The 13,645-nt window shown below is 41.8% G+C and overlaps 1 protein-coding gene across 16 annotated transcripts in view; it reads left to right on the forward strand.

Moving 5' to 3' along the window:
* The window catches only part of BAZ2B (bromodomain adjacent to zinc finger domain 2B), a 327,194-nt gene that overhangs the window by 286,485 nt on the left and 27,064 nt on the right, over positions 1-13,645 (forward strand). For 10 of the 16 annotated variants that reach the window (XM_019522327.1, XM_019522330.1, XM_019522333.1 and 7 more), the window contains 7 exons: positions 2,881-3,025; positions 7,065-7,732; positions 8,209-8,485; positions 8,644-8,799; positions 9,301-9,461; positions 10,516-10,826; positions 11,213-11,348. In XM_019522327.1, the coding sequence (XP_019377872.1) occupies positions 2,881-3,025; positions 7,065-7,732; positions 8,209-8,485; positions 8,644-8,799; positions 9,301-9,461; positions 10,516-10,826; positions 11,213-11,348 (1,854 nt within the window). The remainder of the gene's footprint in view (positions 1-2,880; positions 3,026-7,064; positions 7,733-8,208; positions 8,486-8,643; positions 8,800-9,300; positions 9,462-10,515; positions 10,827-11,212; positions 11,349-13,645) is intronic. The other 6 variants (XM_019522337.1, XM_019522341.1, XM_019522342.1 and 3 more) reach the window with 3 other exon arrangements.

Here is a 13,645-nt window from a genome sequence, read left to right on the forward strand (position 1 = left end):
TTTCCCCCCCCCCCCCACAGAGTGGGGAGGGGACTCTGTTCAGTGCTGAAGGGGGACTTTCCCACATCCTCCTCTTCCCCCCGGCTACCATAGGGTGGGGAGGGAGAGCTCTGTGTGGTGCTGCCTGGCCTGGCTCAGTCTGGGTGCAGGGAGTGACTGTCACTGAGCCACAGCTGCCAGGGATGGCCCCGCACCCACAGCCTGGGCCGGCCCTGCTGAGTTGTGGCGGAGACAGCTGCAGGGGCAGGGCCATCCACAGTGGCTGTGGCTGAGTGACAGGGGGCTGAGCCCTGTCGGTGAGTGCAGCCTGGCCTGGCACATGTAGGCAGCAACTGGCGGGGCAGTGGGCTACCTGGGCTGGCTCAGAGGTGCCAGTAGGCCTAGAATCCAGCAGCCTGCTGCGGGAGCTTGCTGTGGACCCACAAGCCTCTGCAATGCCTCCCAGGCGATCTGGGTAGCCTGCTGCCTGGCCAGCCCCTGCCCGTGCATGTTCTCATGAGGCCAGCCTGTGCTCACTGACAGGGTTCAGCCTCCCTGTCAGTGAGCTGCAACCCCTACAGATAGCCCCACCCCTACGGCCCAGCCTGGCCCCGTTATATGGCTGCCTGGGCCACAGGGGGGGCCATCCCTGGTGGCTGTGGCTCAGTAACAGCCACTTCCTGTGCCCAGGTTGGGCAGCACTGCGCAGAGTCCCCCTCCCTACCCCACGGTGGCAGAGAGAGAGGAGGAGGGAGGAAGACTTCCCTCCACAGCATCAAACAGAGCTCCCCTCCCCATCCACAGGGGGAGGAGCAGAGGGAAGAGTCCCTTCTGGGGCTGGGCAGCCCTGCACAGAGCTCCCCTCCCCACCCTGCAGGGGGCATGGAGGTGGGGGGCTGCTCCATCCCAGCTGCAGTCCCCCAGTGGGAGGGGGAGAATTAATCCCCTCCTTGCCCACTTAGCCTTAATGATGCCGTACCAGAATGGCTCCAGTCCCTGCTGGTGGGACAGGGAAGGGAGGGGAGAATAAACCCCCTCCTGGGTACCCTGACAAAAGCTGCTGCCCCTCCCCATCCCCTAGCTGCTCCAGTGGCAGGATGTGGCCAGATGCTGTCTTGCCATGGCCCCGTTAAAGGTGAAAGGGGCAGGGAGGGGGTTAATTCCTCCCTCCACCCTTGCCAGATTTAGGCATAAACTAAGTAAGCTTCAGCTTAGGGCTTCACATTATGAGGGGTGTCTAAACCCACCCCCGTGCCGCGAAGGGTTGGCTGCCAGACTGGAATTGACTGCGGACCGGCAAACCACAGCCCTGCAGAGCCAGGCAGAGGCCGCAACTCCTCCCACAGGACCTGTGGCAGCTATGGTTGAGGTTTGGGCCCGCCCTCCAGCCCAGGGGGTGGAGGTATCTTTACTTGTTTTCTGGGCAGAAATTCCGGCCACGGGGCTTTGTGTGGTGGTCCGCAGTTTGCCGGGCTGCTGCTGCTTCTGGTCCGCAGTTTGCTGGGCCGCAGCATAGAAAGGTTGGGAACCCCTAGCTTAGGACCCCAGCATGTCATAATCTGTCCCTGCCTCCATCCCTTCTGCCCTGCAGCTGGGGTTGCCACCTCAGTCTCTGCTACTCCTTGACAGACATGCAGAACCCAGCTGTGTTGGGAGAAGGAAGGAAGAATTAACCCCCTCCCTGCCCACTTTGCCTAAATGGGGCCATGCCAGCTGGTGTCTTGCCACATCCCCGCCGCTGCTCAGGTAGAGGAAAAGGGCCAGCCCTGCTCTCCAGAGCAGAAAGCGCAGCCCAGCTCAGATAGCTTGTTGGGATGCTGGAGGACTCTGGTTTAACTTAAATCAGGAAGGGGTCTTGGACAGAAGTTGCATAAACCGGTTTGACCCAAATCAGTTCAGTCTGAAACTGGCTGAATGTAGTATATCTTAAACAAATTTCGGCCATTTTGAAACTGGTTTATGTGCACTGAACTTATGTTCTGTTACAGGCTTAAACCAGTTTCTGATCACTTAAACCAGTTTATGTGTAACTTCTGTCCCTACCCCCTAGCTTTTTTCTGGTGCATTTAATTACAGTTAATCAGCTCCCAACCTTCCACCTGTCTAATGGAATTAAGTAATCAAATAGGATAAAAAGAAAAAAAGTTGATTGGTAGATATGGAAAATAGTATGCTGAAGATTCTGCTGTATTTGGACTCTGCTGCTTTTATCAAACAGCTTGCATCTGATTATTAGCAAATTCATCCTGCCTAGCTTTGCCACTCCTTTTTTCCTGGTGCCAGCTGCAATAAACTGGCAATTCAGGATGATACACTGCTTCCAAAAGTGCTAGTTTAGTGGAGTAAGGAGTGGGTAAACTAACTGATATTTGTGTTAGACTGCCCCCCTCCCAGAGACCTCTTTATGTTTGAAGATGGGCTCTATCTGCAGATATCTCTGAACTGATTGATTTGTGAACCAATTGAAATATCTCATTAGATTCTCATCAGAAGCTACAATATCTCACACTGCTCTGGCTAGGTTCAGTCCTCCATATACCATTTGCTGTATTGCATAATTGATAAGATTTGAGCTTTTCTTGTGCAATAAAATCATTGAGCCTGTTGTTCGGTGAAAGTTGGTAGTAAAAGGTAGAATTCAGAATTCATCCTACAAGTAAAGCTGATACATATAAGATGAATCTAGAAATACTTGAATTGATTATTTAAAACCAATTTTGCTCTTTAAATAAAATAATCAGACCAGCAAAAAGAGTGAAATATCCCAACTAAAACTTCAGAAAAACAGCATACTCAGATGGTTCATGAACTGTTGTTTTTTTTCTAGCATTGAAGAGATGTTTTAAGCGGTAACAATTGATTTTTCCCCCACTGAATTATAATGCTCTTTTTTCTATACAGCAACAAAGCCAGTACAGAAAAAAATTGTTTGAAGCTTCTCACTCTTTACGTTCAATGATGTTTGGTCAGGATCGGTATAGACGTCGATATTGGATTCTACCCCAGTGTGGGGGTATTTTTGTGGAGGGCATGGAAAGTGGTGAAGGTAAGAAACGTGAAACAGTAATTCTAGAAATGGCCATACCAGAGTTTAGCACAGGTTAATTTAACCTATCTGCATTTCTAGTAATGGCCTGTATTTTCAGAAGGATAAAAACCCCACAACAGATCTATCTATTTGCACAGTGTTATTTGATGAGGCTAAGATAAATTTATTTCTGTTGCTCAATCTGTTAATTTACCTCTTGAAACAGAAGGTTTCAAGATAATTTTTGATGTAGCTAGTGAGGTCCCTGAGTTATAGTTTTAATCTTAATATTCAGGTTCTTTTTAATCTTTCTGAACTATTTGTCTCCATTTCCTGTGACAATGTTTAGACTGACTATATAATACATGAAAAAGCACTTCTTTTTAACCATTTTAATTTATTTCAGTGTTTATGCAAGTATTTCAACTTATTATATGCTTACAGATTTTATATATACAAATGTTTCTGTGTTTGTGTGTATGTGAAATAAAAATGAACACAATTGTTGTGCCATAAAATAATGCCTTCCTAATTCTCTGCTGAAACAATACTTTATTTTCTAATCTACAGTGTAGTTTTATGTTCTTTTTTACACACTGTATTCCAGCTGAGGGGACTTTGAAGTCAATTTCACTAAAACAAAAATAGGCTTTGCTCTTTGTCATGGGTACATGCTGACTATAATCACACTTTTTTTTTTCAAGATAAACCAATCCAGAATCTCACATCCAGTTCTATTTGAATTTTCAGGAATTCCCAATAGATTTCCCATAGACGGACCTAATTCTATGCTTTTGATTCTAGAACAGATATATTTTTCAGTTCTGATGTGGATGCAGCAAGAAATTATTAATTTCCTGAAAGTTCAGCCTAACATGGCAAAAAGTCTCCCAAGAATAACTGAGCTCACAAGATTCCATGGAGAGGTCAATCCATGGAAAGATCTAACAAAAACATCCTCAAAGACTTTGGTACCAAGTTAAACCTGACTTGCACCTGAACAACAAAGCCTAGCTTAAATCTACTCCTGATCCCAAAAGCAGCATACTTTTATATATTTTCTGAAGGCACATTCTTCCAAATATCCATTCCATCATTGTATTATGTGGTGTATTAAGAACTTTTTGCACATAAGTAGGTACTAAAAGTTGCATGTGATTAGATGTTAGGAGCTGCTGAGCATTTATTTCATTTCCCAGTTTCCAAAATGACTTAAATTTATAAAAAAAAATGCTGTGGTGTGAGGGTGTTTTAGCCTATAGTGGGGTGGCCAGAATTACCTTGTGAGCCACTTCCGATCCTCCACAGAAGTTCAAGAGCAGGAGAGTGGGGAAGGAGGAAGGGAGTGGGGGCTGAGTGACCCAGAGTAGAAGTGACCCTCCCTCCTCCCCTCCCACCACAGTGCTGAGCTGCTCTGGTTTTCCCTGCAGGGAGCACACCCTAAGGTAAGTGGTGTGGCTGCAGCCCCCACTCTGGGCACCTGAGCTGGCAGTCCTGGGAGAAATGGGCAGGGCTTAGGCCAATTTCTGGAGAGCCACAGATACTGAGCTAGTGAACTGCAGTTTGGCCACCATGGGCCTATAGTATCTCCAAATGCTTGAGAAACTAACACATGTACTTCTGTGGTGAAGTTTACAAGGACAAATGTGTGAGTCAGAGATGTCAAACTCAGTAAAGGCTCTAGGCTGGATTCTGAGTGGTTCCAGCCCGGAGCGTGTGGCAGCTGCTCCAGCTCCAGCATAGGGTATGCAGCAGCAGCTCCAGCTTCTGCCACATGCCCTATGCCAGAGCTGCTACTGCCACCCCATGCTCCATGCTGTGGTGGCAACTTTGGCTCCAGCACAGGGCATATGGCAGCTCTTATATGGTGCGGTGGCAGGATTGGCATCCAAGAAGCTAGGGCCACAGCACTGATGATGGGCCAAGCTGTTTGAGGGAAACTGGAGCTGTATCATCCTTCAGTCACTCTCCTGCTGCCGAACATAACATCCAGCAGTACTCAAGGCCCCCGATTCTGTGACAGGCCACTTCCCCAACCCATGCATTCCAATTTCATGTTGCCCAGTGGGCCAGATAGAGGCTCCCTGACACGGGTCCAGCCTGCTGGCTGTATGCCTGCTGTAAGTACTGTTGAAGGATGGTTAAACTCCCAGCAAAAAACCCAGAGGTCTCATGTAAGAAGTTTGCTCCCTTTTTTTTCCCTGGCACCCATTTCCCCCCATTCAATAACTTGCATAATAGTCGAGTTAATCCATGTTAGCAAGCTAAACATCTGAGATTGGAACTTTTGGTTTCTGTGTCTAGGTATTTGAAACATGAGGCATAGACCAATGAGCCATCTGCCCAATTATCATAAATCCTTCCTTCTTAAGAAGCTTTTTCATTTAAAAAAAATCCAAGTTTTAGTACCAAACTCAGTACCAGTGGTGGACACCTTAAAAATTCAAAAAGAACAATACAAAATTAAGGCAGTTAATTTTTCCATGCTTTTGTGGGTTTTTTTGCCTTGTTGAAATTATTCTGGTTTTGAAAAATGTGCAACCTCTGCAGGTGTTAACCAGCCACAGACCATAAACAGGACCCCTACTTATCTGTAATTGTGCAGCTGCACTAACTGATGCAGAAACTAAGCAAACAAATATCTTCCATGCCAAGTACCTGCCTCCTCCTTCCTCCCTCTTCTCTGCCACGTTTCCCTTTCATTCTTTTCTTATGGAAGATTCTTACTAATGGTTATTGACACATACTAATAAAGGCTAAAAAAAAAAAAGGCAGACAAAGGGAGAATGGTAGAGAAGAAAGCCACAACAACTTTTACCCCATTTATAAAAGATAAACCTCTTCACGTAAAAGATATTGAAGGCTGACCAGGGTGCTAAGCACATTGCTTTTGTATTTTAATTTGTTTATCTGTCTATCCCTAGCTCATATCGGTTGTTTTAGCTCATTTTAGGTGAAGATTAAAAAGTAAAAGCAACAAGCATCTGGAACTAAAATTCATAGTGGGTGTGTCTATATGTGCGCATTTACTGCTCAGTAACCAAAATTACTGTGCAGTACGGGCATGTGTCTACACGTGCATGCCTGTACTGCACAGTAAATATGGCAACTTATGGCAATTTGCATGTAAATTTGATACCTTCATCATGCAGGTATAAAATTTACGCTTGATTAGGTACTGTGCAGTAATGCACGTGTAGACACTGTACTGCGAAGTAACACTGTGTGGACTGACTTGGGACTAACTTTAGTTCCAAGTGAGTCCAAGCACAGTGTTGATGCTTTTTAATGCCTATGCATGTAGATGCTGACCTATTCCTGCTTACTGCGCAGTAAATTTAAGATGACATAAGTGCACATGTCCAGTCTGCTTTAATCTCTTTAATTATAAAAAAAAAAAAAAAAAAAAAAAGGCAGAAAATGTCCTGTTTCATCTTTGGGAGACATCTGATCTATGAGCTAAGATTTCTTTCCCTCCCTCCTCCCTCTCAGTCCCTGGCTAGATGGGTGTGAATTTGGGGAAACAGCTTTTATATAAACATAAAGAATATACACGTTATTGGTACAAACGTGTGACTTGTTAATAATTCTGTAGCCACTAGTGTTTTTTTTCCAAGAACAAAACTATGAAAGTTTTGTCCTTTCCAAAGAAATTAGCACTGATAGACCGCTTCAAATTTTAAAGATTCTGCATGCAAGTTACAGTGGTTCTTTATGAATGTCTGGGCAGAATTTTGGCCCTTTTGAAGTTGGCAATGGCAAAATTAATTTCAGTGGGGCCTAGGTTTCAACATGGTGCTTAATAAAGTTTGAATCTGTATGCAGTCGTGCAGCATAGGGCATTGAAATTTCTGTGTCCTTTTACAAACTGTTCGGAAACAGGTTAGGTCCCTCCCAGCTTTACTTCTTTATATGATAAAGTTCTTGAAATATATTGCAATTTAGAGTGGAAGGAAGTGGATGATAAAGTTACTCTGTATATAAAAGTTATCATGGGAGTGGTATAATTAGTTCCTTGTTTTGTGATAATTAAGTTTACAGTTTTTCAATTTTGTAGGTCTAGAAGAAATTGCAAAAGAGAAAGAGAAGTTAAAAAATGCAGAAAGCATACATATCAAAGAAGAGATGTTTGAGACCTCAGAGGAAAAATTAAACTGTTTAAGTACAACTCACTGTGAGCAAAAGGAAGATCTTAAGGAAAAGGACAACACTAATCTGTTTTTACAGAAGCCTGGCTCTTTTTCAAAGCTAAGCAAACTCTTGGAGGTAGCAAAAATGCCACCTGAATCTGATATTTTGTCCCAAAAACCCAATGGCAGTGCAGCAAATGGGTGCATGTTGTCTTATCCAAATAACTCCAAAAACTCTCTCTGCAGCCTTCAGCCCACTGTTTCACAAAGCAGCACTGAAAAATCAGATCCTAGTAATCTTTTTAATCCCATTGCAAGTGGGTCAGGGAAGTTTTACAATTCTCCATTAGTTCCAAATGACCAGTTGTTAAAGACTCTTACAGAAAAGAGCAGACAGTGGTTCAGCCTTTTACCAAGGATACCATGTGATGACACCTCAATTACCAATACAGATACACCAGCTACTTCTTCTACACTAACTCCTCATTCACATCCTCCATCAAAATCGCCTTCACCGGTCCCATCCTCTCTTATCAGTTCTGCCTCTGCACAGAGTTCTATTGGATTAAACCCTTTTGCATTATCACCGCTTCAGGTAGGTAACTAAGTGCCAAAAAGGGTGGTAGAGGCCAATCAGATCACTTAAATTCTAGTTTTGTTCCTGTTTTTTAAAACCTGTTGTTTGGATGTAGTTCACTGCTTAGCATTTTTTTATGCTGCTGAATACTGGTTCACAAACAGATTAAAATTGCTAGACTAGCAAAATATTTAATCTCTTGTTCATGATAGTTCAAATAATTTGTTGTGGCGCTGGCAATTGGTAGGCAGAATGGAAAAACAGAAAAAGATAAAGGAAATTGGACCATTCAGAAACAAGTTTTCTAAACATTCACTGTACTCTAGAAAAGGTTATTAAATGTTTTTTGTCACTTTAGATTCTGTAAACCAGGGGTCAAGGCCTCTTTCATGTTTTTATTATGCCTAAGATAATGGTATCTCTAATCATAATTCTACATTCTGCTGTATTAGTACTTGTAGTAATAATATTTTTTTAAAATATTTTTGGTGTAGCAGATGAAGACCGGATTGCCTATAATGGGACTTCAGTTTTGTGGATGGCCTACAGGAGTTCTTACTTCCAATGTTCCATTTTCATCTCCTTTACCTAGTCTTGGATCAGGGTTAGGTTTATCAGAAGGGAATGCTAATTCCTTCTTGACATCTAGTGTTCCAACAAGTAAAAGTGAATCACCAGTACCACAAACTGAAAAAGCAGCTTCTGCTCCCTCTACAGCAGTTGAAGTAGCCAAACCAGTAGATTATCCCAGCCCAAAACCCATACCAGAAGGTAAGTACAATCCAACAATATTTTGAGACTATCTAAATGTTGAGTTCTTCTGCTAAGGTATCCAAACTCATTTGCATGGTTTATATAAATAGATCTGATTGTACTAGTGCATAATTTTTAAAATGTTGTAAAGAATCTGCATACTTATCTTCATTCAGAAATGCAGTATGGGTGGTGGAGAATTACTGACCCAGAAGACCTAAAAGCTTTGCTTAAAGTGCTGCATCTCAGGGGAATAAGAGAAAAGGCCTTACAGAAGCAAATACAAAAACACATGGATTACATCACCCTGGCCTGCATCAAGAATAAGGATGGTATGTGATTGCTATGAATGTTACATGCATTATATTGACTTAAGGATACTTAACAGAGGTGGGTTTGAGTACTCCTCAGTCCAGGTTAGTTGTCAACAAATTAAGGCAAAAGTTGCAACAAAGAACACACAGCCTTGGTGGGAGGATGTCGCACGTGCCTTGTAATCACTTTTGCTGCCTCTGTTCTGGGCTGCTTCCCAGCCCAGGCTTCTAGCATAACCTAGTCCTGTGGACCTGACTAGGTTATGGTGACCCCTGGAGCTGTCTGGAATTTCTGCTGCACTATGTACTGCAGCTTCACCTTGACTCATTCCATCTGGCCCCAAGCCAGATACTACAGTTTAAAAAAATAGGTATTCATCTTGGATGTTTTACAAGTAAATTCATATAATGATTCTGAAAGATTTCATTGAAGTAACACATCAAGATTCTTTTTAAATTTGTAAAGAAAAATACAGTGTTCATTAACATAAAACAATACAATTTGATTATCAAATGCAGTTGCAATTATTGAAATAAATGAAAATGAGGAAAACCAGGTAACTCGAGATGTTGTGGAAAACTGGTCAATAGAAGAGCAAGCGATGGAGATGGATCTGGCTATTCTTCAGCAGGTGGAAGATCTAGAAAGGAGAGTTGCATCAGCTAGTTTGCAAGTTAAGGTAAAACTGACTTCCAGTAAAACCCATCACTAAAAATGCATTTACTAAACTGATATGAATATAAAATAGATACAAACAGTTTTACTCTTGGGTAATCACCTTCTCATTATTCTTTTATGGTTCACAAATAGAACAACTCCAATATAATTTGACTTTATTAATAATCATAGAAGCTGCAATGATTTCTACTTTTCAAACATAAAAGAAGTACATAAGCATTATTTTTGTTACGATTAAATCTTTTGATAAGGAAGTCACTTAGTAGCCACCTCGCAAAATGCTTGCTTATAACACGTGGAGTCCTGCACATTTTGATAGCTACAAAGATTTGATGGAAATGGGCTCATTTTGCCATGTATTTGTAGTGCTTTGTGCTGAAATTGTGTATGTTTTGTTTTTTGTTGCTGCTCTTTAAAATGCATAAAAAGAGCATTGACACGTATTTGTTTTGAGGACTGGAGAATCATGGAATACACAGAGCCTTTTGTACATGCTACGTGGAACTACACCTTGATCTTAGCCAAAAGGCCAAGAAGATTGTGAGTCTGAAAGAGCTCAGGATTTCTCAGCTGCCAATACAACTAGGAGGTTATTTAATGTGGTTATAGGCTCAGCATATTTATGTCTGCAGTCTGGGCCTTCTTGTTTAGGAAGGAGTAGTGTTGAAGGTTATATATTAGCTCTGTGGCATAGGTTGGTCATCATCTTCTGATGTTTGAGGTTTGGGTTCATTCTTTCTGCTGGAGTGACTGATCTATTTTGATGATCTGCCCCCCGAGACTAATGCAGCTTGCTGTTTTCAGAGGGCTGTCAGGGAGAAAGTTGTTGCTGAGAGATTACACTGCTAATAGATTGTACTTATATTTTAGAATTCATTATTTAAATATCTGAATATTTTGAGAGATTTTAAAGAACTGATGACTAACTACGGTGATGTGCTAAAGAGAGTAGTACCCTGACTATTTTAGGTTAATTCCATAAAACACTTCCATTATGTGCACACTTAGCCAACTACAGCAGCAAACAAATATGTAAACCTTTCTATTAAATATAGGGCTGGATATGTCCAGAGCCTGCATCAGAGAGGGAAGATCTGGTATATTATGAACATAAGTCAATTACTAAATTGCACAAGAAGCATGGTGGAGAAAGTGCTGGAGGAGAAGAAGCCAGTACCAGTGCTCTAGAGAGGAAGAGTGACAACCCTCTAGATATAGCTGTAACCAGACTTGCTGACTTGGAGCGGAACATAGAGCGAAGGTATCTGAAGAGCCCCTTAAGTACCACCATTCAGATCAAACTGGATAATGTGGGCACAGTTACTGTCCCTGCTCCTGCACCATCCATTAGTGGTGATGGTGACGGGTAGGTTATTGAGATTAACTTGAAAAATTATTGTGCTTCTTTGCTAATTGGAGCCTATTTTCTATTGCCTGTTATCTATGTATCTTCTTGTATGTCTGTGATCCATATGGATCATGTTATTCTGCATGGTGCTTTGTAAAAATATTTTTTTGTTATGTTTGTTGATAATCCCGCAAAGTTATCTTACATTTAACTGGTTGTGACTAAGCTTTGAGGCACGTAGCCACAGTCTGTGCACTACATCAAATTTAGTTGCTTAAACCTTATACTTATTGGCTGTGTACGTTTTGTCATTGCTTGGCTTTCAATGTGATAATGATTGTTCCACGTTTAGAGATCAGCAAACACGGATGTGACCTGCTTAATTTTTCTATATTTCAATGCAGAATGGAAGAGGATATTGCTCCAGGGCTAAGGGTATGGAGAAGGGCATTGTCAGAAGCTCGCAGTGCTGCACAGGTAGCTCTGTGCATTCAGCAGTTACAGAAATCAATAGCATGGGAAAAATCTATTATGAAAGTAGTAAGTGTTCTTTATTTAAAAAATACTGTAACTAAACTAATTTGCTGTATCCTCTTTTCCCACTTTTAAGCTCTTAAACTACTCTGATTAGTAATGTATCTCTTCTAACTGCTTGTAAAGCTTACTACAGTTAAACTGTATTTTGTGCACTTATGAACATAAATATCACAGAAGAGTTGGTCCCCTTTTGCCAAATTCAGCCTCATGAAATTCCTATGATGAAAAGCTTGTTGCTTTACTTAAGACAGCAATTACTCTTTGAAATTAATATTTAGGTATAAAATAAGCATTGTTGTGCCTCTCTGATGGAGGGTACCATGTTACTGAAAATTACTGATCTCATCCGTGACATTAATTTTATGGAGACTCAATGTCACATATTTTAATTAAGGATGTGATTTTTCAGAAAGTTGAGATGCTCCAAAATGTGCGTGGCTTCTTTGCATGCCCACTTAACCACAACTGCACATGCAAATTGGACAGCTGTACAAACAAATGGGTTGAAGCATCCATTTCCTCATTACATGAGCCCATTTAACAAATAGAGCTGTGTTAATTGCATATACAAAGAAGGCATGCAAATGCATGTGTAAATATTTGCATGAAGCTTTGAACCTCAAGTTTCTGAAAAGTTAAGCTTGAAAAGAAGAACTTTTAATGATTTAGTTTTAAATATTTGCTGTTGAAACAGTACCTTGTAAAGCTCCTCCTCAACTTGTTGAACTGTTGTTTAAAGCTAGCTCCCAACTGTGTTGTTACCTGAAGCTGGGGTCCCTGTATTGCTGGTGGCACTGGCTGAAGCATTTATTTAGCTACTGGGCCCTCCTCACATTTTTGAAGCAGCAATAATGCAAGTAATATCTCCTTTCTATCCACAGTATGTGTTTTTTAATTGTAGATGGTTATCAAAGGATGTTGCATAGATTCCAAACTACATTTTATGGGTGTATGTTCATAACAAAGGCTTATGGATACAAATGGAGTAGTCAAAAGACCATCCGAAGGGTTTAAGGTGTAATTTTAGACCCCGATAGATTTTTAGACTAACTGATGTTTTTTCTGAATTGGTTTCATGCATGGTATTATCCAAGAAACTTGGATATTCCATAAAAAGGCTGAGGTCTAAAAGGTGTTGATGCATAATTAAAAAAAACAGTCTTATTAAGTTCAGTTTAAATGCAGAGAATTTCCTTTTCTTTTTTTTAAGTTTCAATTTTTTCCATTTCTGTTTTTATAAGTTTAGACTTTGAATGGAAAAACTAAGGCAAATGAATAGTATAAAATGGATGCTCAACCTCTGGCCTGCAGCCACAATGCCATTGTATCTGGCCTGTGAGGGTCCCCACAGGTTGGGAAATTTGGAGGCAGGGGAGAAATAGCCACCCTCCCCTGCTGCCAAATTCCCATGCCCCCTCCTTCAGCACAGCCAGGTAGAGGCTGGGCCATGCTGCCTTTACCCCACACAGCCAGGGTGGAGCTGGGCCACACCCCCTTCTCCGTGAACTGCTAGGTTAGGGCTAGACTATGTTCCCTTCCCCCTTGTCCAGACGAATTGGGGCCAAGCCTTTCCCCCTTCCCCCTGCAGGGCTGGATTGGGGATGAGCCACATCCTCTATCCCCCACAGGGCTGGCTCAGAGCTGGACCATTCCCCCTCTCCCCCGCAGGGATGGATCGGGACCAGGTGGCCCCCCAGCCTCCTCCACATGACTGGATGGGGCCTTGCCATGCCTACCCCAGGTGCCAGATCAGGACCACGAGTCACAGCCAGGCTATGGATGGACCCAGCACTGCCTAAGGAAAAAAGTTGAGCACCATTGGTCTAAAATAGTCAACATTTTCAAATATTTCCCTTTTATTCATCAAACTACTGTTTTAGATTCGGCAATGACAACCATTAACTGAAGAGAGCAAGAGTTCCAATTCCTATGCTGCTTACTACTCTGTCAATTCTCCTCCCCTTTAATAGCTTATCAAAAATATGTTTGTGCTCTGAAAATTTGCTTTGGAACTTCCTTGTCTATTTCAGTTACCAACTTTCATCTTAGATAAATTGAAGTGGAGATTTAATGCAATTTTATAAAAACTATAAAAATTAATATAAATACCTATATATTAGAATTAATTTAAAATATATTTTAATGTTAAATATTTAATAATAGATATTACATATTTTAAAAGAATAGTCCAAATGAATGAAGAATCTGAAGTGGCTGTAGCCAGTATGCATTCATTCAGAACCTTTTCTAAAAGATGTTGGCTTTTTTTTTAAAAACAACCCCCCCCCCCCGCCATTATA

Source organism: Gavialis gangeticus, unplaced genomic scaffold (assembly GCF_001723915.1).
Source record: "Gavialis gangeticus isolate Ggan-Ray unplaced genomic scaffold, GavGan_comp1, whole genome shotgun sequence".
Lineage (NCBI taxonomy): Eukaryota > Metazoa > Chordata > Crocodylia > Gavialidae > Gavialis > Gavialis gangeticus.